Here is a 20777-nt window from a genome sequence, read left to right on the forward strand (position 1 = left end):
ATATTTTTTTGTATTGAAATTAGGAATAAAAATAATATTTTACTACATACTACATATATGGATTTTACTTATCTTCAATAGTATATTTAAAATTCAGGAAGCGTAAACATAAAGAAAATATGAGTACTATTGAAGATTAATTAGGTTAGGACAAAAGTTAAAATTAATATATTGTTTCAAAAACTTATACATAGTGTGGCATCACTAAGCTTTTTTCGCCCATTCGTTTCAATATCATAATTCCGTTACAACGAGAATGTTGTAATTTAGTTCAGTTTATTTTCTATTATAATAAAATATGGATAGGATACAATTGACTCCGAGTCCTGCCTCTACCTACTGCTCTGTTAGAGCGAGTTCACAGCGTTCGCCGGTACGGAGATCGCAGCGCCTGATCGACAAAGAAAACCGAGATCTGAAAAAGATTCTACTCAAAAGCTCTTCTCCTCAGTTGTTCGGAAACTCTGAAGATGACTACACTCAACTACTCTTGCAGCAGGATAAGGTTTCGAAAGCTGTACAATTAAAGTCTTCAGATAAAGTTGTTCGCTTGAAATATTCAGAAGAAAACTTTCCCCTAAAACCTTCAAATAAGGTCGACAGCTTAATGCTTTCGAATAAGATTATCTACCTAAAGAGAGATAACGAAAGTAAAAAACTAGATGAAGATAAGAATCAGGTTCAGAAAGCAGACTCTACAGAAACTGCACAGGCCAAACCGAAAAAACGAGGTCGAAAACCAAAGAAACCAGCTGCGGAATTGCAGGCAAAACTTCAATCAACCGATCCTGGTTATAATTTAAAAATTACACCTCCATCAAAACTGCCTGTGCAATATCCAGCCCATTTTGTTCACCAACTGCCGCCTGCAGTTGATTCGACGTTTCTTCCCTTACGTCCGTTATCTGCACCGAGTGCCGAACTTCGTGATTTGAGTGCCAAAAGGGAGGATATTGAAATTCCGGAGACTTATTGTGGAATTCAGAACAAGACACCATCAGAAATCGATTCCGATATATCCATGAACTTTTCTCTTTCCGATTCTATTGGTGAGATCTTCGGGACCAAGGACATAAGCAGCATACTGACGATGCAGCGCCCACGGCAATACATTTTGATTGAGGAACACTTGCCCGCCATGGCGACCATGTTGAACGTAGACCTAGAGCGACTGCGAAGTGTCATGGAAATCACTCAGGGCTTGTCTCATGAGCAGATCTTGGGTTTTTCGATTAAGCAAGAAGTGGAAGAAATAGATGATAAGTCGAAGTAATTTCTTTCACTTTTTTGATAATATAAAATGTTCCGACTTTTTAGTTTTAGAAGTTGTTGACTAGGTCCAACATGTGTAATAGTCAGGTCATTCCCAAAAAATATTTGTTGTTATAACATTTAAAATGTAATCTTTTCTTGTATATTTTTAAGTGGTATTTAATTTGTTTTTTTTTTTTCATTTTGTTATTTTGCCTTAGACTTTCTGAGTGCACAATTTTGTTTAAACCATTCAATTTGTTGTATATTTTAAATTACTAATGCTAAACGTTATCTAGACTTTATTATACTTCATAATTGGTTTGCTTTCCTCTACGACAATACAGCAGTAATCGATCTGGGCTTTGTATCTGTTACTATGTTTTCCTTTGTTTACTATGTTTCTGTTTAACGTATATACAACCGCGTGAATTTGGAGTCGCAGCTCCCTAGTAGTCGCTGTCGTAGCTTCCGTCCTGCTGCGCCTGCGTGGAGTCATCGGAACGTTCCGAGGTGGGCTCCTGGTCAACGTCCAGGGCCGTAGTATTGGCCGGGCAGCAACTGGGATGGGCCATGGAGTCGAAGGCATCTTTGATTTGATTGTTGGCACCCTTGGGATCCAGATCGGTGGCCCAGCTGAAATGCATCAGCGCCAGGTCCATGTTACCGAGCGTCTTGTGGATCTTACCAATCAAGTAGAAGACCACCGACTCCTTGGGAACGACTTCTTTAAGCTCCTCCAGCTCGCGCAGCGCCTCCTGGTACTTGCCCAAGGAGAAGTATATGGAGCCGCGATGGAACCGGGCGAGCGGGTTTTTGGGGTCCAGTGTTGCGGCCGTATTCAGCGTCTGCAGCGACAAATCCTTTTTCTTCATGTAAAACTGCATGGCCCCGATGTGCACAAGGATTACTGAGTTTTGCGGATTGATTTTCAGAGCTTTCACGTAGTGAATTTCGGCCAACTCATACTTCTCCTGCTTTGAGTAAATGGTGCCAATGCCGAACCAGGCGTTATAATGCCGCGGATCTCTGACCACGGCTGCCCGGAAGTAATCCATAGCCTTGTCAAACTCCTCAGTAAGCACAAGTTCGTGCCCCAGAAGTGTATAACTGTAGACGAAGTCTGGATCTACCTGGACAGCTCGCTTAAAGAACTTAATGGCTGTTTCGTGCTCCTTTTGCAGGGAGAAACAATTACCTGACACACACCAGGTCACCGGGCTGGTCTTGTCCTGGTTGATCAGGTCCTGGGCTAGAGCAGAGAGCTCCACCTCCCGCTGCAGATGCCAGAGGGAGGAGGAGTAGATCTCCATGTAGTCCAGGCGACATGGCTCCGCCTTGTGTATGCCCTCAAAGATCGCCACCGCGGCCTCATATTCTCGCATCTCATATTTGGCAAGTCCGATCAGGGACTGCACCCAACTGGAAGTCAGTTGGTGCGTTGGTATCGTCGACTCCAGCTGTTTAACGGCCGCCTTACATTGGAAGTTTGACAACAGTTGATAAGCTTCAGCCAAATCTCGCAACAGGGTCATCAGCCCATCTGCCGATTGTTTCTTAAGCCCCATCAGTTGGTGGGCCATCGTCTGGGCATTGTTTAAGCTGTTATTTAACAGCACTTTGGCCTCCTCGGCGGCACTGCGCCCTCCGCTGTTGTTATTGGCTCCCGAGGAAGTGATGGTCTCCACCTTTTCCTTGCGCTTTTCCGATAGGTGGTGGGACTTCTCTTCGATCAGTTCGTTATTCAGGCAGATCTTGGTCATCCGTGACTTGGTTTTCCGTGGAGGCGATCGTGGCTGCACGAACTTGTTGGCTATGTTTGGCGATTTATTGTTCTCCTTTACCGAATACGAGTTACTAAACAGCCGAGAGCTTCGACGCACTGCAGCATTTGGGTTAGGCGGCACATTTATGTTGCCATTGTTACCCACATTATTGTTGTTTGGTGTGCGGGGCGTTATGTTTCCAGCTTGTGTAAACACGGCGGGTTTGTTAAGGCTGCCCTCCTTGCGATTAATGAGCCCTCCGACATGTGTCTTCAGCTTTTTGCCCATCATTTTGGGTTCCTGGTTGACCTCGACAAGCATCTGTGGCATTGGCGAGTAGCTTATATTCATAACGGGCGTGTGGTTACCGATGAAGGAGCCATCGTTACCGGTGCAGGGACTAGTAAGCGGCATAATGCCGAAGCTCGGAGTTGGCGGTGAGATGGCCGAAAGGTATTTGAACTGCTTGCGGAACGGTGTGCCGCTGCTCATGTCGTACAGTTGCTGATGTTGCTGATTCTGGCCGACCGGGTCCTGTGGATAGCCCATGGGCGTATCCTCCAGCATCGCCAGCATGCTGGAGTTCTGCACCAAACCGCCGCGCAGCATGCTGATGGAGCTATTGAGATTGTTATTATTGTTGTTATTGTTGATAGGCGTCACCAGGTTGCTGTTGTGGTTCTGATTCTGATTAATTTGTTGCACTTGCTGTTGATTCTGTTGCTGCTGATCTACGGGTGTGGTCAAAATGTAGTTGGAGATATTGCTTAGGTTGGTGATCAACGATTGGCGCTCATGGTGCTGGTGACTCTGCTGCTCGGCGCCAAACAGAACCATGGAGTTTGCGTTGGCGCTGCTGCCTTGGCAAGTATTGAACACATCAGTGCTGTGAATCTGGAATATTGCCGCCGCATCTGTGTCCTGGCCCAGCAGGCACAGATCCGCGAAAGCGTGCCACATGAAGGGGTTCAGTTTGAGGGCCCGCCTTAAAGCAATTATGGCCAGCTTGTTGCGTTCGGTTCTCACACAAATCTGGGCCATAAGTTGATAGGCGAAGCAGGCCAGATCGCCAAAGTCTCGTTGCAGCTCATCGCAGTTCTTACCGTCCGCGAATCCCGCCGAGATTAGGGAGCCCTCCGCTTCGGCGTACTTCTTTAGCTCGTATGCACACTTGGCCTGAAGGAAGCGACACTGCGGCGAATGTCGCATTTTCTGCTTGAGTAACCAGTAGGCCTGGTGCACCTGATTGGATCGGAAATAGCTGGTGGCAAGCAGGAATATCGTCTCATCGCTCTCCACTGAAACAACACAAGTAAAGGGAATATTAGTACTGTACATGGAAGTCCAGTAAGGCCTTGAACCCTTACCTTCTGAGCATAGGCGCTCCGCCAGGAAAACAGCATCCTTGAAGTCGTAGTAGTTCAGGCAGTGCCATATGGCGGCCTTTAAAAAGAGGGAGAGTTTTTAGAGGCCAGGTGGACCGAGGAGATATTGATTTACCTGCACGGGCTCTTGAATCATCATGTCTGACAGGAGCGAATGTCTAGGGAGGCTTTATAGATGAACGGGCTTGTAACTTAGCTAAAGTTGTTGGCCTTAGAAAAATTCTATCATGCAGTGTGTAGAAATCAAACAAAATATCATATCGCCACTCGCACACGCTTTTTTTTTTTTTTGGCAATTTTTACCCAACAATAATATCGTATGGGAAAAGTAAAATTGTGTGGCTTGTTATATTATGAATGTTGTATGTAACCCGATTGCGGATGCGGCGGGGTGCTGCAAGTGGAGATGGCGGTGTCTTTCGCTCCCTGACCACTCCACTCCACTTCCACTTTTTGATATTGCAATTGGTTGAGTCGAGCCTTCGCTTCGCTTCGCCTTCTGCACACACACACTACGTACTGGGGGTCGGTTTTCTACTCTCGTTTTCGGGTATTCACTTTCGTTATAGACGCACACGGTATACATCTATAATTGGCGCGGACACTGGACTACACCTTGGCCACATTTTAGCTACTTAAAACACCATGCATTCGCGTTGCATTTCATTTTATTTAAAAACCAAAACTAAAATATGTGAGAGCTGTCAAAGTATCGATTGCACGCGACCCTGCCAATCGATTGTTTGTCTCGTTTAATGATACCCTTCCTCGGTAGTACGAAAATCTCAAGGCCATTTTCTGTTTTCAATGGTGGGTACATTTTGAAATTAATAGGAGGGTTCCACTGACACATATTTTCACAATATTTTAGGGCTACAAATCCTACCTTTGCGGTAAAGGAGAGAAGAAAAATCTGCCTCATATATTAGAAAGATTTGTAAGATTGTATTAAATTTGTAAGTTTTATGGTAATAAAACTAAACGAAGGTTACGAAAAACGATTTTGAACTAAAACATTTTCCATTCCTTATAAAGCGCTTTAATTAAATACCTATTAATACTAGCTTAAACGAGATTTAATTAGAATAATTTTTTCGAATCTACTGTGAGTCGCTGGAACTGGAGCTCGAGCTATCTGTGGACATGACCTCCACGTCGTCTTGGGCACGAGTTTCCAAGGCCACCGTGTTACCAGAAGCCCCCATGGTCATGTGCAGCTCTCCCAGGTTCCAATTGAATTGATTTTGGTAGGCATTGGGCACCTCACCGCCCGCACTACCACTCCCACTTCCTCCACTTCCGGACAATGTTCTCTGCTGTTCCGAAGGCATTCCACTGTTCTGGTGAGTTACTGGTCCCCCGTTGATATTCTGCTCGGACTTCCCCAACAGCCCGTTGCGCATTTCGATGTCCGTGGGATAGGGACGCCTCAAATCACCTATGCACCAGGTCAATGGAGCACTGACCGCATTTGCGGAGCTAATCCGATGGGCGTATTTGATCAGTTCCTCCGAGGACACCGGTCGTTTGTTGGCTTGATTAATGCTGGCTAGTTTTTGACGTGCCTGGAAAATAGCCGTGGACAGGATGAGCTCGGCATCCTTTAGAGACTTTTGCAGCTTCTGGATCTCACGGTCCTGATTGGAAAATCTCATTATTTAGTTTTTCTTTTTTTCTAAAGGGTTTTCACTTACGTGCACTTCAACCTTCGCTCGGAGTTTATCCATCGCCTCCTCTACTTTGGCCTGCTCCTCTGCCAATTCCAACATTTTACGAAATTCTTCGTCTTTGGCCACCAACAAATCCAACAGGTCCACCAGTTCCGTACTGGAGATTTTCTGGTGCGCCTGCTCGATCAATTCCTTGGCTATCATCTCGATGTCGTCGATCAGGAGCAAAAGGCGCTCTTTTGTACTCAAGTGGAACGACATAATAACGGATATTGGCAAATCGCAAGCCTAATATTTGCAATTTGTTTTGTACTTCCACACCGCAAAGTGACCGTTTTCTGTAAGCGGTGGTATACCATTACTTCGACATTAAGTATTAAATAAAATACCAAATTTAACAGTTGCCAGACTCTATCATTACGAAGTTGCCATATCGATTTCTTTTAGAGACGAAACCTTTTGAAATTAGGCGACACTCCAAAAAATAGATTACATTTTCTCATAATAAAAGCCAGCAAAGCTATATTAAGAATATAAGATTAAAATAAAAAAGTAGGATTGCTTTCCGTATTACGTATTATTCGCTTGTTTATTTCTCATGTGTTACAATTGCAGTTACAATTTTAGAATAAAACTCTCTTGTTGATTAGCCGAACGAGCGGTAAACCTTTTCAAATATGGCAGATTACAATACTCTGATGTATCCTCTCGTTTCCTTCCAGTTTCTTTCTTAGAACATACAAACTAGCAAGCAACTTGCAGCAGGTACGTTGAGGGGCCTTGTTAATAACCGTTTAGAACTAGTACATAGTCTTACAATTAGTTAAGATATAAGTGGTTTATACGTTTCTATGGATATATTTTCGTCTCTGGCTGAAGGATCCCCTAATCAAACCGTATATGTAATAACAATGAATCAGTATCGCTGGCTCTCGCGATCCGAATATTTTCCACTCAGCTTGCTAACCGAATAGCGATCGGAATAAGCATCATATTTGTCCGCCTTGTAGTTGATCTCCTGCGGCGTGTATCCAATATTCTTCTGCCAGTGTCGCGTCCAATAGAGATCCTCATTTCGCACCTGGGACGGCGTCTTGGCGTCCCGGAACACATATACGCAATAGATCATGCAGCCGATCAGCGTTATGAATCCGAAGATCAGGAATACAATGCCCAAGATCCATACATAAAGCGGCTCATAGAACTGCACCACTATTACGAATCCTAAGGTGACCAGGATCAGGCCCAGATTCAGCAGTAGCATCAGGCAGCACACGCCCTTCACATTTGGACAGAATGGATTCGGCGCGGACATTGTCTCAACTTTGGCGCCCCTCCTGGTCGTCGAGCGGGCACTCCGTCCGGTCTTAGCCGTGCTGGCCACCGAGTAGACACTTCGTGGAGCTCCTCGCGACACAGGTCGCTGGCTATAGCGACTGCAATAGAAAGAAATCATTTAATATTGCAATAATAGTAAGTTTAATTCAGTTTTCGGTTGTACTCCTCTCAAATAATTTACCTTATCTCGGAGGGAGCCTTGTATGCGGCACTGGTCACATAGATGTCACTTCCGGCATCCCCAGCCTGATCATAACTCAAGGCGGATGGAGCACGCGGTGGCTGGCGCGTGGGCGGTGGACCACTAAGCGACCGGGGTCCTCCGTTATCCGGCGAACTGGAGAGACCCATCTGACTGTGGCTGTAGCTGCTCTGGAGGTGCTGATGGTGGCCATTCGAGGAGGAGCGCTTCTTGCGTGACGGATTATACTGAGGCGAAATGCGCTCGTGAGTCAGGGTGTACTCCGAGTATGTCCGCTCTGAGGGAGCCCGATGGGAGTGCGTCTCATCTCCGTCCGTTGAATAGCCCCGATTCGAGTGCACGTAGGGCGGATCCGGAGTGAGGCGACCGTGCGTGGCCACATAATGGCTGCCTTTCAACCTGTAATTGGATCGCAAATGTTATCGCCGATTGGCTGCTAAGTGGCTCATCCGCGACTCACTTCTTCACTTGTCTCTCGTGCATCCTGTACCTTTTACTCTTGCTGTATCTGTATCTTCTGCTGGCTCTTCGGCTGATTGACTGCTAATGGACCCGACTAGCAATTCCTCGAGGTGCCTGCAATGTGGAAAATAAAACAAAGAGACGATGAGCTCGGCTTCATGGCAATTAGCTTTTGGCTGCACTTTATCGGACAGCTTAGAACTTTTAATTAGAACGATGAAAGTTTTATTTTGCTGCACCTATAGACTGCACCTCAATATTCGATCAAATAACTAGTTCGTTTCTATTTTACAAACGCAATTCAAACTTTTATGGCTCAGTGTTCTGTGCTCGTAAAAAAATGTAATAGGAAAATATTTATTACTAATAGAATCGAACTCAAAGACACCATCTGGCACATAAAAAATCAAGTTATGGAAAATTCAAGCAACGCAGAAAGGTGTAAATGTTTATAGTTTAACGAGTAGAAATACCTTTTTATAAGTTTGAACTGACAAATATTTAACACACTTGAGTACTGATTTGCTTATGGCTTCGAAATTTATGGTTGTCAGATTAAATTTAAAAAAACTACACTGCCACTACATTAAGTATACCTTAAAATTTCACTACTTAGGTTCAGATATTATTTCTGTATCTTATTCTTCCCCAGCTAATCGTGGGTGTTAACAGAAAACAGCAACAAAGGATCATAAACTAAAGGGTCTTTCGATAAGCTTTAAGCCCACGGAGAATACTGAGGATGCCATTAATACCTTTTTGCAATCAAAACAGAGCTGCGTAAACTTCTTTTACGCCTTGCATAACTTATATCAATTTATGGTTCTTCAGCGAAGGACACACCCAGCTTAATGATTGGAATTGCAGTTCGTTGCACTTTCCACGACGTCCCGTTAAATTTTCCCCCTTATACCTTAACTCCTGGCCCACCGCAGCCACTCAAAAAGTTGGAGAAATTCGTTCTTTCAAGTTCATGGCAGAGAAATTGAAGTTGCCCGTCCTTCGTCGCCGTTCGCCTGCAATTTGTCACTTGGTCACGTAGTGCTCGGTTCTGGGTGCGTCACTCCAACTGAGGTGACAGTTGATAAAGGGAGCGCCAGCGGGTTAAGGGCAAAACTGGTTCTCACCAGCCGTAAACTTAATCTCTGGTCGATGTTCCCATGAATTTGTTTACGCACCTTGGCTCCTCATAAATCAGTATTTTTATGACATTCGGATATGTCAATCAACAGGTAACATATTTTAATCTTATTTGTTAATATTTTCTGCAGAAAACTATTAAAACTTCCCAATTTTGTTTAGTGTATCATTAAAGCCTACAAAAACATGAGATCTATTTATGACACTCGAATATGCCAATCAAAAACTGGCATGTGTTACGAAAGCAAGAGTTCTTCTCACCTTTAGGTGTATTTTTCGAACATTTTCAGAAAACCAGTTTGAGAAATCTGTCCATAATTTGCAAGCCTCTTTATTAGCATATTGCTTTGAAGAAAAATCAGTGTTTTTTTACGACATTCGAATGTGTCAATCAAGGAAAATTCTAAACAGGTATGTATTTGATTGGGATTTTTTAACGAATCTGCCTGGTAAATGTGTTTATGATTTGCCAACGACTCTAGCAGCATATCATTACTGCTTTTCAGCTGATAAAATTGAGTTATTGCCTCGATTAGGCCAATTAAAGGGTGTCGTTATCTGGGCAGTTGGACTGCTCCTCCTGCTCCTTTTTTTGTGCTCCTCCAGATAAGAACCCGGCTCTTTAAAGACTCGCGGCCAGCCTTCTTATTATTTCAGCTGAAGCCAATTTCTGAGTGCATTTACATTTGTGCCCTGCCCGGCGGTCAATCGCGATACAATTGTCAGTTGGGATCTGGATCTGTGGATCTGTGTGTGTGGGGGTCTCTATGCGGTTCAGTTTTGGCTTCGAGTCCGGTCCTCTCGCAGCAAACTTTCAAGTTCAATGCGGTGATTTCAGCGCCTGGGGACGGGCACAAACACACACCACATTTATGGTGTGGGCGGGAACGTCGTCAAATGAAAAATCGAATTGGGTGGAGATCGGAAAGTTTGGGAGACAGAAAACGAAACGAACCCAACCGAAACCGAAACGGAAAGAGCGACCCTTTCATCTCGACTTGGGCCTGTGTGGTCCCAATGGCTCTGGGTTGGATTTGGACCGCTCCATTCCGCTCCTTTCCTTGCAAGTATTTCTGATTTTCTGACCACTTCTATCACTTGGCGGCCATCAAAGCCGGAGCGACTTGCAACTCCCATGCGTCGGATTTTCCACTCCGCACATTGATTTGTTTATGCGGTTTTTGGGGTTTGTTTTGTTAGGCCTGCCTTAAAGCCTTTTCCTTTTCTGCGGCGTTGGCAAATGGAATGCGAATGCCATTAAAATGTGTTTGCTCTCGCGTTTACCTTGGCCTTAACATTTAACGCCACATAAACAGCCTTAATAAACCGTGAAAGCCTCGAGAACCCACTTGAGAGCATCGTTATCTTCATGCACAAAAATATATGAACTATACTTACAAGAGAGTACTATATCTACACCGGGAAAGTGTTTAAAATATATTAGATTGTGATTTTATAAAGATAATCATATTTTAAGAGAACTACATTATCTTCCCTTTACATTTTCATTACTTTTTGCCAATATTAAGTATTCTGAAATATATATTAATCACCAATTAAACCAATTTGTTCTCTGTGTGTACTACATGCTGTTGCCCCATCGCTCGTAAAGCATTTTAGATGGACCAGGTTACACGAGATTTGCATTTTGTCGTTCGACCGTTAAAGAGGTGGCGCCTCTGCCATTGTCTTCGATGGATTTCACCACTTTCGCTGCTTCCGCCGTTGGAGTGGCAACAATGGGTTAAGAGCGGAAGTCGTTGGGGAGCGAAAACGAGAAGTTAATTCGCGGCAATTTGTGTAACACTAATGCCCAGGTGAGAAACAAGGCGAGGCGCCGAGGGTTTAACCACAAAAATGCACTCCACTTCGTTGTGGTCAAGTGTCATAAAGGTTGAACGAACGACTTGAACTTGCTATTGGACCAAAACTTGTGGTCAGCATGCAAATTTCATGGCCAGAGCGCCATTTTTTTTTCATTTTCGGGGCGCGGTTTAGAAAGTTTTTCTGCCCGATGTGTACAGTAGATGTATAGTAGATGTGCCCGGAAAACTGGGGCAAGGCATTCACTAGAACTGCAGGCCAGCAGCCTGCGACCGAAAAATCTGTAACATTCAACCGCAGTCGGGCGCCTTTCACAAAAAAAAAAAAACGTACGGAAGATTGCAGGAGGATGTGGAGACGGGTGGGGTTTTATAGCCTATGCTCCATTACCTGATCGAAAATTGCCAGCTACAATTCACCAATCCGCAATACAATAAATATCCCCACAATGCCCCCAGAAGTTGCTAGAATAAATAATAACACACTTTACCTTGTCATTCTGCGAAATTTGAGTTTCTTGTGATATGTGCATTGCAGAATTACCATTCGATTCGCTTGACCAGTAAGTAATCTTTTAATATCCATAAATCAGCTATTGTTGTCTGTTTTTTTTCAGTCATGAACAGCTTGAGCAGTCTGTTCTAATAAAATCCAGGGTTTTCAACTATCAAATTTTTAATGGCTATCGAAAAAAGGTGGATAGAAACTTCGTGACTTCTTTTGAATAGGAAAGCTAAAAGTAGCTTAGGTCTGAAAACTCCTTTAATGAAAAGCTATAAAAATCATAGCTTTTTATCTTTACCACTAAAATCATAAAATACCGCTGGGAGTTTATGATTATTCAAATCGGATCAGAAACATCAAATGCAATCGAAGAAAGTACCCTTTCTTTATTGCCCACGACTATTAGTTTTGACTGCATGTGTTCGATAATCAGCATAAAATTTGATTGCATTGTTAAGGCAAGCACTTAATGCTGATTTTGTTCGGTCTTCAAACTGGCTTTTTGAGAAAGAACTGGAAGTGGTTGTCTTGGATATATATATGGTCCAGTCACCGATCTTAGACACTAAGTAGCCATGTCTGCTGCGCGTTAATCGCTTTTAATTGCTAAATTACGCGCTGCATGGCCGACATTGCGACGAGAGTCTAGAAGCTACATATACTATATATATATATGTAGTGGAAAATGGAGTTGGAGCTTAGAGGCAGATGCTGGAGACACGGCTGTTGTGGCTGTTAACACCGCTGAAGACCCGGGATCTGGGACTGGCCAACACTAATGCGTGTAATTAGCCGCAAAAAAAGCGGCAAGACCACTTAACTGATTTATTAAAACGTTTTTCCATTAAATTTTTAACCCTGCAGGCTATTAAAGACACAACCGACCGACGTAAAAAGAGGCCGCCGCGGAGCGAGAGGCATTTTGAAAAAGGGCGCGCAGACTTGAAAAATGAGCAGCGTTTAAAATTATTCAGTTCCCGACGTACCGTGGGCCCGATCCTGGGATCCCCTCTCCTCCTCACTCACATACAATATATACAATACATTTCCTACAATGTCATATATTATTCATAAAGCAATGGCTAAGTAAGCAAACTTTGGGCCAAACTTGGCCAACTATCGGAGGCTAAAAACTTTTAACGGACATGTTGTGTGGCAAAGGGAACAGTTGACTCGACTGTGGCAAATTTCGAATGCGACCCATGGTAATCCAACAAGTTGGCCGAAAATTCAAATGGGCGGTCAGTTGGCAAAACATTTTGACAACGACAATAGCCATGCGAAAACCTAAAAAAAAAAAACTTAAGTTCACCCCGCTCAAAAACTTTCTAGCCATAAATGCTCGCTCACGTCGTCGGGCCTTATTTTTTTTTGGCCAAAAGGCAAGGCAAAGGGAACAAAATTAATTATGGCCAAGTGCTGGACTGGGCGATGAAAGTGCGATAAAGATGCCATATTTCTTTTATTAATTTTTAAGCCATTTATTTGCGGCGTTTGATGTTGCGCTGCGTCAAGTAAGCCATTAAAATCAATGGCCAACCATGTCTGCTGCTCAAAAGAATCGAACAGAAAGGGACTCCAAAAAAAAGCTTACAATTGTGTGGGCAAACAATATTAAATCTCAACACTCGTGCGGAGAAAGTTGACTTAACGGCCTAAGCTAAGGCCACTTCCTACCCAGAAAATACCACCTTTGCTTTTAATTTTTTCCCTTGATTATTCTTTTTGGATGGTTTTTTTTTTGCAAGCTCACTTTAAACAACAAAAAACTGTTTACAACAAGTTTGTGTTTTGTTTTTATTTTAACTCCGCCTTGGGTTCTGCAATTGTGGCAACTAGCAAAAGCAAATGAATGAAGCCGTTGGCCATCTGCTGTCCGATGGCCAAAGAAACGATGAAGTGGGCATGTAAGGTGTCTGAAAGGTCCCTTTTTTTCGACTGCGTCACGTTTGCCACATCAATTTCAATCAACCTGACCCCGTCTTACGCCCTTTTCCACTTTTTCTGCGGATGGGTAAGTACTTGAACGACTCACATCTGACTCTATATGCCCCGTTTTTCACATCAAACGCAACAGTTGCCGAGGAGTAATCTCTATGGTTGGGATTGTCTCTGGGTTCCCAACTTCACAAAAAAACAAAAACAGTTAGCATCAAGGGCTTAGAAGTTGAGCTAGCACTCTTGAAAATACAAAAGGTTCTTAGGTTGATTTAAAGAATCAATTCTGATGCCATAAGTTAACATTCATTGTTCTATTTTTAGTAATAGATTGAGATAATCTGCTGATGGAATGGAATTTGTATTGATCTAAGATTTTATTGCATTCCTTCTGAGCTCCAACTAAGAGGGATTATTATTGAACTAATGTAATATTAAGTATTAGGAAGAGTATCCAATATTTTAGTGCCCCTATTCACATCTTTCATTACCATTCTGTATCAATATGTGAAGGGCACTCTTCGCCATTCGCACTTCATTAGCACACTTTTCCAATATGGTTATGTGGGCGCCTGCTGTTTCCCCTTCTGGGTTAATGGTGTCGCCTTCCGGCATAATTGCACTCCAGTGAAATAGGTTCTCTGTACGAGTATATATGTAAGTATAGTATATGGCATAAGTAAATTGATTTTCACTTTGGCTTGAGTGCAGACAGCAAGGGTGTCGTACGTTATGAAAACACAATGATCTGTTTAGACAGCGTAGACGGCGTAGATTTGTGGTCACATTACGATTACTTCTGTGGCGCATTAACCAGCTCTCCGAGCAGAACCGATACCAGATAGAGATCGTCAGGTGTTTCCACTGATTCAGTGTGTGCTATTCAGTACTTTTCAGTTCTAACTGCGTTCTTGAATCCGTGTGGATTCGTATCTGCGGCGCACGGTCTAAATGGCACCCGAAACAATGCGCATAATAAATATTCTTGTCGGCGGGTTTTTGGGGTAAGGTGGCTCGGTGGCTTAGTGGTTTTAGTCAGGGTGCTGCTGGGTAAACCTGTTCCCCTTATTTATGGGCAGTCAGCCAAGGCAGTAGGGAACCCAAATGTATCTGTAAATATATGTATTTATATATATATCTTTCTATCTGTTTGACTGCATGCCACCGCCATACCACCAAACCGTTATAACTTTTGTTTTTGTGCCCCTGTATGCGGCTCTTTTCTTATTCGGCTGTGGCCTGTGCACATAATTCGGTTTCATTAATAGTTCAAATAACTGCACAAGTGCCTCAACGAGCCATCAAAGCCAGACACACACTAACCGTGCGCCATTTTTACGACCTCATAAACCTAGTGGCTGCTGTAATCTATTGATCTACAGACTTTCATACAGATCGAATTACAAACAATCGAGGGAATGTAAATACAGTCAAAAGTGCCTCTGACAGATGGTTTTTTGAGATATTAATGGAAATATTTTATAGATTATTATATCTAAAAAGGGTAGCCTGTTATGTAAAACAGTAAACAACATGCATTTATATAAAAATCAATTTTCAAATGTTTTCATTGCCCTTTATGGATCGAAGTTCCTCAAGCCTTGCTCTTAAAGCTCCAACCATTTAAGACATTTTTTCATAACAAAAACTTGCTTTGACCAAAATAACTTCCTTCAGATTAATTTTTAATTAAACGTTTCTTGTTTTAACAATTTGGGCAACCAAAACTAAAAAAATAAACTTAAATTCCAGTAAAATCATTAAAGTGTTGTTAAAATTTGACTTTTCCTTAAATTGAAAAAGTTTTACCAAATGTTGATTATAGAGAATTTGGCCTGTAGTTTCAGTATTGGTTTCATGTGGGTTACATTAATTTCGATTACACAACTGGCAAGTTGACAACAACGTCTGTATAGCTACACTTGACCAGGTAATAAAAAAAGGTAAAAAGTGGTAACAAATAAAAGTATACCTTAAATATCAAATAATAAGCCAATGCGGCAGTAATCGACACATAAGCATATGCAAACTCGAGGCACCGAAGACCAGATCGTGGCTCCACATCCACCACCTAGCATCCCGGGCCTCTTGTGTCCGCCTTGGCCAGTTTGCCATCGACATCGCCATCGGTTTCCCACGCTACGGTGCAGCTGCTCCGATCGCAGCGGATTGGATTGGATCGGATCGGAGTGGAATGGATTGGCGATGTCGAGAATGCCCAGTTGGTGGCTGATACCAGTATTCTAATGCGCCCGGGACACGGATAGAGATTAATTAATATTGCAACTCGTTAGGTGGCAACCAGGCTTTTTTGCAAATTCATTGTTTCACAATTTTTGTTTTTCTGGCATGGCGGAAATTCCAACACCAGTTTTTCTCCATTTCAGGAACTCCATTTGGGTTTGGGTTTCCTTTAAAAGCTGGTCTCAAGTTAATTATCGTCTAATGTTTGCATGACATCTCCCAGTAGTAATCATCGTATTATATGATCATCAGCGAGATGACGCCACTCTCTTGATAGAGATGAAGATGAACATAACTAATATACCTTACATAGAAGCAAATAAACTAAATATGTTAGACTTAACAAATGTCCGCTAAGTATCAAACACAATCTTGAGAGTTTTTTGGCCTTTGTTGTCGGCTATTTGTATTTAAAGTTTTTCTCCATTCAGTTTTGCTTTTTTTTTATATTTTGGCCCGCCGTCAAGGTCTTTTGGCGGCACAGACTCAGACAGCGATTTATGCGAGGGGTGTTGCCTTTTATAATTTGGCAAAGTTATTTGTGCTGTTGATGTTGTGTAATATTTGCCTTTGCTCGGAATACATATATAATTTCCAAGCCACTTATCGGTCTACGTGGAAGATCTGTGGGGGCGTGGATGATATGGCCCCCTGAGAAAATGCTTTAATGTCAAGTGTGGCTCACAGAATCTCGTCTTGGCTGGCATTGTTAAGGCTTAAGGCACTCGAGAAGCCAAAAACTGTGTTTTCAACAAGTTTTTTGTTTTTATATTTTCTGTATGACTTGATTGCTTCTCTGTTATGGGCACATTTCATCAAATGCTTGTTCACTCAATTAGATGTTGAAACTGAGGACGTTGCCATAGCTCTGGATTTTTGCCTCCTATTTGAGTTATGCTATGGATTGAGAAGTGAAGAGCTTGTGCATATTGAGCTTTGTTTATTGTTTGTCCACTTCTAATTGTTTCCCATGTTTCCCAAGCAGAACGAATTTAAATTTGATGTGGCTATTTATAGGATTTCTTAGGTGGTTTGCTTGCGAAATCTAGTAAGTAAATGAAATAGATCAAAATATGTGTACAAATATTTGTTTTAATTGGAAGTTCCTTTTGTCTGTTTGAGTGAAAACCAAATGTGAAGGTTAAAGGTGCTTAATGGCTTTTTAATATACCAAAAAAACTAAGATATTAACTTGCCTATAAGCAAAACAAGGTGGAAAAACAATGATATTATAAGCCAAATTACACGTTAAAAACATTTTTCAACTTTGTAACCTTAAATATCTCTTGACTTAATTTATTTTCAAAAACATATGCAAATTTCAAAATATATATAATAAAAATGCCCGTAATGGCGTTTAAAATCGGCGTTGAGAATATAATGAAACCCATAATTTTCCGTTGAATGATACCCTAAAAACAGTGATCTCAAGGAATTTGACTCTGGCTGGCTGCCTGCACATTCAGCAATTGGATGCCAAAACCGGTTGGCATCACTGATTCAATAAGCATTCAATTTAGCATCGATCTGCGAGTCGATCGTTGATTTATATAGCCCGAGTGCAACCGCGGAATGTCTGAGATATCATTTTTTTTTTTTCGTTTATAATTTGCACGCAATGAGTGTGCAGGCGACACGAGGCATTAATTACATGTGATGACATCACCGTCAACTGTCTGTTTGCAGATTTCAATTGCATATGCATACGCTCTCAAATGTCAAACGAAAGTTGCAGTTGGCTTAATAATTCGTACCTGCATAATAGCTGGTTTGTTTTTTTCTGTTTTCCATTGTCAGATTCACACGCAAACAGCAAAAGATGGGAAAATTGCGAAAGCTGGGAGCCTGTGGATTGCATATTTGCGGATAGTAACTTGACTTTATATAACCGACTTGCCCAGGGTGATTAGCTCTGATTGATTTGTGTTTTTTTTTTGTTTTATGGTCTTCGAACATTTGCATATAACCCCTCTTCAAAATGAAGTTTGGTTTTTTTCTTTTGGCTTGTAGCCAATGATTCGCTGTTTTTTTTTACTTTCTGGCAACACCACCATACGCACCATGTGCAGCTGCAAATTGGCCGTTTAAAACCTGTCTGCTATAAACCGCAACATGGGCATTACGTAACTTTCGCTGCATCTCGCGAATTACGCTTGTAGGTAGTGACCATGAGCAGTCTTTAAGTGCAAAAGTTATCATCACAAAAACAAACTCTAATTGTTACCGAATTTGGCGCAATCACGAAGTGTACACAACTCCAAGATGACCCCAAAAAAAAAACAACACAAAACCCCTGCACAATAAGAGACACAGAAAATTATCATTATTATCAAAACATTGTCATCAGAGAAAAAACAGGAGAGAAAAACTAGAAACACTTGGCCGCTGGCGTTGGTTTTGAATTTCTAGATGTTGCTGCTGTCCAACTGCTGTGCAACTTTTATTGGATGGCAAGCGTGCTAAGCATGGCTGGCTTTTAAGCATAAACAGCGCCGCCGGCGAAGACACGAAAAAATAATATACAGAAGAAAAATAACCCAGACAAACCAAACTAAAAACGAACCAAAACCCAAAAAGCAAGTTCTGTTATGCACAGTGGGTTGCATGGGTGGTTTTCCCCTGAAAAGCATATTGTGTATCTGAACTAACTGTGGGAGCTGCAGATATACTGGAGATAAAAACTCTAAACGATTTTCATTTTCTTTGTGCTGACATCGGCGATATGATAATATCGTTAGGTAAGGGCTTATGTCAATAGCATTTCCCTGGTTGCCTTTTGCCATCACGATTGTCATTCCGGGCAAAAGAGAAAGCAATAAATTAAATGCATATAAAGCCATTAAATTTCACTCATTGATCCATTTGGTATTGGCATTTGTACTGGTCGGTGTCGCCTAAAGCCAATTCCATAGATTGCAGTTTTCAGCCAAATGACCAAAAAGCCTTTTCACTCGAATTTTCACTTTGGGCTTCCTTACCGGGGTCTTTGTAACTATTTGGTCTGTTGACAAATGACATAAGCACTCCCAGCCATCCATCGAAAGGCGAACAAACTGTGTTTGTGTATGGCCAACAAAAGACCGAATCATGCTCATATATGGCCAGTCTTTAGCCGCCGTTTTGCTGACACTTTCAGGGTCAACTGGTGCGTAATCAATGGAATCACTGAATCACCGCCCCCGCACAAAAAAAGAGTTCAACATTTATGCGGAAATCGAAACCGAAGGTGGAAGACAACCTTAAGATGATCAAAATGCAATTCCACTGAGCCAAAAACAAATTGATGGCAAAATAAACAAGATAAGTTAAACACTGGGAAAATCTATTACAGTTAAAAACTCTTAACTTAGTTAAAGTTTTTAAATATGTTTCCATTACAAAGATGTAATCTGGCCAACTCTAACCAACTTATATAAAAACTCTTCGGATTTAATGGTACCCAATTAAGTTAGAATATTTTAGCCAAGTTAAGCTAGTCTAATTCTCATTTAAGTCGTATGTCCTTGGATTTCTCACTCTGTATACTCGTCTATGCATCCAACTTCCTCTCTCTATATATATGGGAATGTACTCCGAGGCACACGGTTGTGGGCTAAAAAATAAATAAAAATACAAAAACTGGCTTACCTTCTCTCCTCATTGTTATACAGTTGAACTGGCGTTGCTGTTGGTATTGTTTCTCTTATTTATTGTTAACGCTTTTTGCCAGCCAGTGCGACAGGTTGTTAGTTTCTGGCTGCTGTACACATTTCATTACATTACACACTTCACTTGACTGCTGCACCGAAAAACACCGACAAACATAAATATGTTAAGAAATATTAATATTAAAATCAAGGCGATGACGTCGTCTCCATGCGTGTTGGTGTGTGTGTGGGCCAAAAACCTTTACTGGTTCTGACCAAAATGCCAGCCAACACATTAAATACTTGGGATAGAGCGCGAGGTGTATGATATAATCATCATAGCTTGGCATGAATGAATGAATGAAAGGCGTTGCAGCTTCTCCCAAGTTGGTTCGAATCGGTTTCGAGTCGGCCCAAACACAATGGCCAAGACTTCGGAACTCGTCTAACTTAGCTCAAATCTTCTCGGCCTAAACTTTGCTTATATTGTTTTTTTTTTGGTATTTTTGCGGCGGCACAGCAAATTGCAGCGCCATAATGAAATCGCCCATAATCTTGGCTAAGGCTAATAATAGCAGCAGGTTTTGGAGCTGGCCAACACACACACACACACACACATAGACACAACGACAAACTCTGGCTTAGACACAGATATACAGATGGTGAGCAAATTTGGCCAGCACTCTGTTTGTTCTGTTTTATTTTTTCTCGCCAGCGGGTTAGGCGTTTACTTCACGCCGAAAAAATTCAAATGACACTCACGTAATCCGCTAAAAATAGTTGATTTTTTCGTTGGAGTACAACTTTGTTTTGCTATTGTATTGTTTTTCAATCTCGCAAGATTGCAAATGCGCCGCGGACCGTGGTTATAATAACGAAGCGAACGAGCCGCGATCTCGGCTTAAACTGATCGCTCGGCAGTTGCCACAACGTTCCAGCACCTGTGAGTGTGGTCTAAACTGGTCTAAAACGCGACTCGAACTGGTTTCTCTCTTGGCCAAGATAATCTCATCTCTCTAACGTTGGTCGGGGGCTCTTTCCCAACATTTCTCTCTGGGTTTTTGTGACTGTGCCGGTCTCTACCATCTGCACTTTGCACTTTTGGCGACTGCATTTTGTTGTCAAACTGCAAAAACTGCATTTAATAACCGTTAACCGAAACTTCTGCAACACGTGCACTCTATTTATGCACTGAGGAAAATAGTGTGATGTAAAGTTCTCCTTTTGTTTGAGGAAGTTACAAGATAAATGATATATTTACAGTTATTATCATATCAAGTGGCAATTTATCATTATAGTATATATATTGAAATGTTTTCAGTGCATTAGGAGTTTGAGTGGGAGGAGATGGGGTTTTGGTTGACGTTACAGGGGTTGGAGGTGAGGTGCATTGGAGGCTTACTACATTAGGCTTCATTGCCTGACAG

The 20777-nt window shown here is 42.1% G+C and overlaps 4 protein-coding genes across 6 annotated transcripts; 1 reads left to right on the forward strand and 3 right to left on the reverse strand.

Moving 5' to 3' along the window:
- Positions 1–168: 168 nt before the first annotated feature.
- On the forward strand, positions 169–1279 carry LOC108102743 (meiotic recombination protein P22). The gene has a single exon (XM_017207891.1). The coding sequence runs from the start codon at positions 299–301 to the stop codon at positions 1271–1273; it is 975 nt and encodes a 324-aa protein (XP_017063380.1). The 5' UTR covers positions 169–298; the 3' UTR covers positions 1274–1279.
- Positions 1280–1395: 116 nt separating this feature from the next.
- LOC108102742 (cell division cycle protein 27 homolog) lies at positions 1396–5133 on the reverse strand. The gene is made up of 3 exons (XM_017207890.2): positions 4518–5133; positions 4385–4460; positions 1396–4315 (listed from the first exon to the last, which is right to left on the reverse strand). The coding sequence occupies exons 1-3, from the start codon at positions 4539–4541 to the stop codon at positions 1701–1703; spliced, it is 2715 nt and encodes a 904-aa protein (XP_017063379.1). The 5' UTR covers positions 4542–5133; the 3' UTR covers positions 1396–1700.
- Positions 5134–5425: 292 nt separating this feature from the next.
- LOC108102740 (mediator of RNA polymerase II transcription subunit 4) lies at positions 5426–6425 on the reverse strand. The gene is made up of 2 exons (XM_017207889.2): positions 6097–6425; positions 5426–6039 (listed from the first exon to the last, which is right to left on the reverse strand). Exons 1-2 carry the CDS (start codon positions 6331–6333, stop codon positions 5503–5505), a joined length of 774 nt encoding a protein of 257 aa, XP_017063378.1. The 5' UTR covers positions 6334–6425; the 3' UTR covers positions 5426–5502.
- A 205-nt stretch (positions 6426–6630) lies between these two features.
- Positions 6631–20237, reverse strand: LOC108102753. Of its 3 annotated transcripts, none has more exons than XM_017207912.1 (5): positions 20113–20237; positions 19352–19499; positions 8073–8188; positions 7592–8011; positions 6631–7508 (listed from the first exon to the last, which is right to left on the reverse strand). In XM_017207912.1, exons 3-5 carry the CDS (start codon positions 8093–8095, stop codon positions 6989–6991), a joined length of 963 nt encoding a protein of 320 aa, XP_017063401.1. In that variant the 5' UTR covers positions 8096–8188; positions 19352–19499; positions 20113–20237; the 3' UTR covers positions 6631–6988. The 3 variants fall into 3 exon arrangements, with proteins under 3 accessions (XP_017063401.1, XP_017063399.1, XP_017063400.1); XM_017207910.1 differs by having other exon boundaries at positions 19352–19502; XM_017207911.2 differs by lacking the exon at positions 20113–20237 and having other exon boundaries at positions 19352–20062.
- Positions 20238–20777: the final 540 nt, after the last annotated feature.

This window comes from Drosophila eugracilis, unplaced genomic scaffold (assembly GCF_018153835.1).
Source record: "Drosophila eugracilis isolate 14026-0451.02 unplaced genomic scaffold, ASM1815383v1 contig_2088, whole genome shotgun sequence".
Taxonomy (NCBI): Eukaryota; Metazoa; Arthropoda; class Insecta; order Diptera; family Drosophilidae; genus Drosophila; species Drosophila eugracilis.

Coding starts and splice junctions, on each gene's coding strand:
- LOC108102742 (XM_017207890.2), bottom strand. CDS start 4,541: ATGATGATTCAAGAGCCCGTGCAG. Junction 4,461..4,517: donor TGATTCAAGAGCCCGTGCAG/GTAAATCAATAT, acceptor CTCTTTTTAAAG/GCCGCCATATGGCACTGCCT. Junction 4,316..4,384: donor GGAGCGCCTATGCTCAGAAG/GTAAGGGTTCAA, acceptor GTGTTGTTTCAG/TGGAGAGCGATGAGACGATA.
- LOC108102753 (XM_017207912.1), bottom strand. CDS start 8,095: ATGCACGAGAGACAAGTGAAGAA. Junction 8,012..8,072: donor CACGAGAGACAAGTGAAGAA/GTGAGTCGCGGA, acceptor ATCCAATTACAG/GTTGAAAGGCAGCCATTATG. Junction 7,509..7,591: donor AAGGCTCCCTCCGAGATAAG/GTAAATTATTTG, acceptor TTTCTATTGCAG/TCGCTATAGCCAGCGACCTG.
- LOC108102740 (XM_017207889.2), bottom strand. CDS start 6,333: ATGTCGTTCCACTTGAGTACAAAAGAGCGCCTTTTGCTCCTGATCGAC. Junction 6,040..6,096: donor GAGCGAAGGTTGAAGTGCAC/GTAAGTGAAAAC, acceptor TTTTCCAATCAG/GACCGTGAGATCCAGAAGCT.
- LOC108102743 (XM_017207891.1), top strand. CDS start 299: ATGGATAGGATACAATTGACTCCGAGTCCTGCCTCTACCTACTGCTCT.